Here is a 3215-nt window from a genome sequence, read left to right as displayed (position 1 = left end):
AGTGTGTAGACACAGGAGCACCAAAGAGTAAAGATATGAAGTCACTATTTTGGGAGTCAGTTTCTCATATGCCAGTTTTGTGTTTGGTTCATACTTTATTTCAGCATTACATAATGATCCATTCAAGTTTATCTTATTAGTTTATCTCATGAATATCAGAATAAACTCACTTCCGTGCAGATATTCTGTACAATGATTTTGCATATTACATTAAGCCTCTAGATTGGGTCCTTTTGAAACATTGATCCACACCCGGAAAATGTTTAAATTGTTCATTATTCAATTTACCGAGGTTCTAAGAAGTCTCAGGCATTGATTGCCCTATGTATTGTTTATACAGATATAAAGAAGATACAAGTCTTCTACTCAAGATACTTGCAGTAGGCAATTACTACATGCAGTCATTGAATGATTTTTCAATTTGGGTGAAACTCCAATTGGGTAAAATTGTTAATATGTGTGCCTCTAGAAGAATTGATTCTATGTAGGTATTGATCACAGTTTCATTTCTGAAAATAGGGTATTAGTGAGTTAAAGAAGACAGACCAAAAAGGGTTATGCACTGTATGAGTCAACTTTTTAAACTTCTTGGGAATACAAACTACTCCATAGTGAAAAAAATACAGCAGTGGTTCCTAGGGGTCTGCCAGGGGTGTGAGGAGCGTCAGGAGGGATTGGTCACAGGGGAGCATAAAGAAAATTTTGGGAATGATGGTTAAGTTCATTTTCTTAATTGTAGTGATGGATTCATACATGTGTATATGCCAAAATTTACCAAGTTTTATACTTTATGTATGTGAAAGTTTGTTATATGTGGATTATACTTCAATAAACTGTTTTTAAAAACAAACAAAAACACAGTGGTGAATGTGCTTAACTTTTCTATAAATCTTTTTAGTGTATTTTTTTCCTATACAAATTCATCACTGTTTGTATTCTATGTCCATATAGTTTTGGAGTTGCTCATATTATTATCACTCTTTTACATTATTTCTTTATTTACCAGTATTGCAGAGAGTGTAGATAAACATAGGGGGTGATTCCAAATTTGTCAAGATATGGATGCAAAAAAAATATTACAAAAGATATATATCTAGAACTATAGTTATGGGTTGGGTTACCAGTTTTAGAATATTGATATGAGACACGGTCTTGGAAGTTACCTGGAATTGTGCTATTTTCTGCAATTTGTTTTTATGTAGGTCTAAGTGTTGCCAGAAGGGAAGCTCTAGGAGTAAACAACAGGAAAAAAAACCCACAGGAATAAGAGAAAAAATTTGAAATCTCATCATAAGATAAGTTGGTTCTAACATGAATTGCAAATCATTTTTATTAAGTATAATATGGTTGCCGAACACCTCATATTTTGGAGCATTTAAATACTTTTTGAACATAGATATTTCTAGAAGATATAAATGTTTACTATACTGATGTTGCTACTTTGAATCAAACTAAAATGTCTGTAGAAAGAGCCACTAATGATCCAGATGTTTTTTGGAGAAAAACATTTTCAGGACATGGTCACGAATTTGTTTGGTTTTCACACCATAGACAATGGGGTTGAGAAAAGGTGGGACTAACAGGTAAAGGTTTGATAGGAGGATATGAACATATGGTGGTATGTGAGAACCAAACCGATGTGTGAAGAAAGAGAAGAAAGCAAGGAGGTAGAACTGGAGGAAGACACAGATGTGGGCAATGCAGGTATTAAAGGCCTTGAATCGTGCCTCCTTCTGGGGCAATTGAAACACAGTGAGAAAGATTTGAACATAAGACAAGGTGATGAAGATTATGTCAAAACCTAAGATACTGAAGGCAACAAATAGACCATATATCTTGTTGATCCGGATGTCTTCAATAGCTAGCTTCACAACGGCCATGTGCTCACAGTAAGAGTGAGAGATGACCGTAGTTCGGTAGAGTTTCAGACGACATTTGATGAGCATAATGGATGGTCCTATAAGAATGGCAGCCCGGAGTGTCACCCCAACTCCAATGTGAGTCAAGAGTTGCTGGGAGAAGATGGTGGTGTGTCTCAAGGGGTCACAGATGGCCACATAGCGATCTAGGGCCATTGCCAGTAGGATGCCTGATTCGATTGCCTGGAACGAATGGATAAGCCACATTTGTAGCAGGCAGGCTGCAAAGGAAATCTCTGGCAAATGAAACCAGAAGATGCCTAACATTTTGGGAAGAATACAGGTGCTAAGTGCAATGTCTGTGGCCCCCAGCATGGCCAAAAATATGTACATGGGCTTATGGAGGCTGCGTTCATATCTGATGATACCCAAGATTAGGGAATTCCCAATCACAGCGATGACATACATGACACAGAACGGGATCCCAATCCAACACTGCACTGACTGTAGCCCAGGAATCCCAATGAGTGTTAGTACAGAGGGCATAAAGACTGAGCCATTGAGGAGGAGCATGATGATTTGGTCAGCAGAATCAAGTAGTGGTTTTGCTGTTTCATCTTCTATACCCTGTCAAGACGACATGAATTAAAAATGAGAAGAAATTACATTTGTTTTAGCAAAGTATATTTAGTTAGATAAAGTTAATACCAGAGTGTCCATTCTCCTTTACTGTTCAAATATAGTTGATATTTAATGTTTTCTAAGCTTAAGGTACACAACATGTTGACTTCATACACTCACATATTGTAATATCTTGTAGTGGTAGCTAACGCTCTCTTATGTCACATGATTATATTTTCTTTTTGGGAATATTAAGGACCAATCTCTTAACAAGTTTGATGTTTTGAATACAATGTTTTTGTTTATGATCACTACCTTGTGCATGAGATCTTCAGAAGGTATTTATCTACTAAGAAATATCTCCTCCATTTTGCTAATTCGCAGCCCCTTGTACTCACAATTGTATCCGTTTTTATGAGTTGAGTTTTTTCAAGATTCCACTTATAAGTGATATCATACAGTATGGGTCTCTCTCTAGAAGATCTCACATGGCACAATGTACTCAAAGTCCATCACTCTAGTCACAAATGGCAAGATTTGCTTCTCTCACTGTTAAGTAAACTAATCATTAGAGAAACCCAACTAGAAACCACTGAGATATCACCTCACTCCTGTTAGAATGGCTGTCATGAATAAGACAGGAGGTAACAAATGTTGCAGAGGATGTGGAGAAAAGGGAGACATTGTAAATAGTTGGTAGGAATGTAAATTTGTCAGCCACTATGGAAAGCAATA

The 3215-nt window shown here is 36.7% G+C and overlaps 1 protein-coding gene across 1 annotated transcript; it reads right to left on the bottom strand.

Annotated features, from left to right (window-relative positions):
- Nucleotides 1–1475: 1475 nt before the first annotated feature.
- LOC147576722 (olfactory receptor 52A5-like) lies at nt 1476–2432 on the bottom strand. The gene has a single exon (XM_086679432.1). The coding sequence runs from the start codon at nt 2430–2432 to the stop codon at nt 1476–1478; it is 957 nt and encodes a 318-aa protein (XP_086535558.1).
- Between the last annotated feature and the right edge of the window lie 783 nt (nt 2433–3215).

The sequence above is a fragment of the Puma concolor genome, chromosome D1, assembly GCF_028749965.1.
Source record: "Puma concolor isolate L17-30 chromosome D1, mPumCon1.1.hap2, whole genome shotgun sequence".
NCBI lineage: Eukaryota > Metazoa > Chordata > Mammalia > Carnivora > Felidae > Puma > Puma concolor.
Note: the sequence above shows the minus strand (reverse complement) of the source record. Positions and strands in the feature narration are given on the sequence as shown.

Excerpts from the sequence above, each read along its gene's own strand:
- LOC147576722 (XM_086679432.1), bottom strand. The coding sequence starts at position 2,432 with ATGCTCCTCCTCAATGGCTCAGTCTTTATGCCCTCTGTACTAACACTC.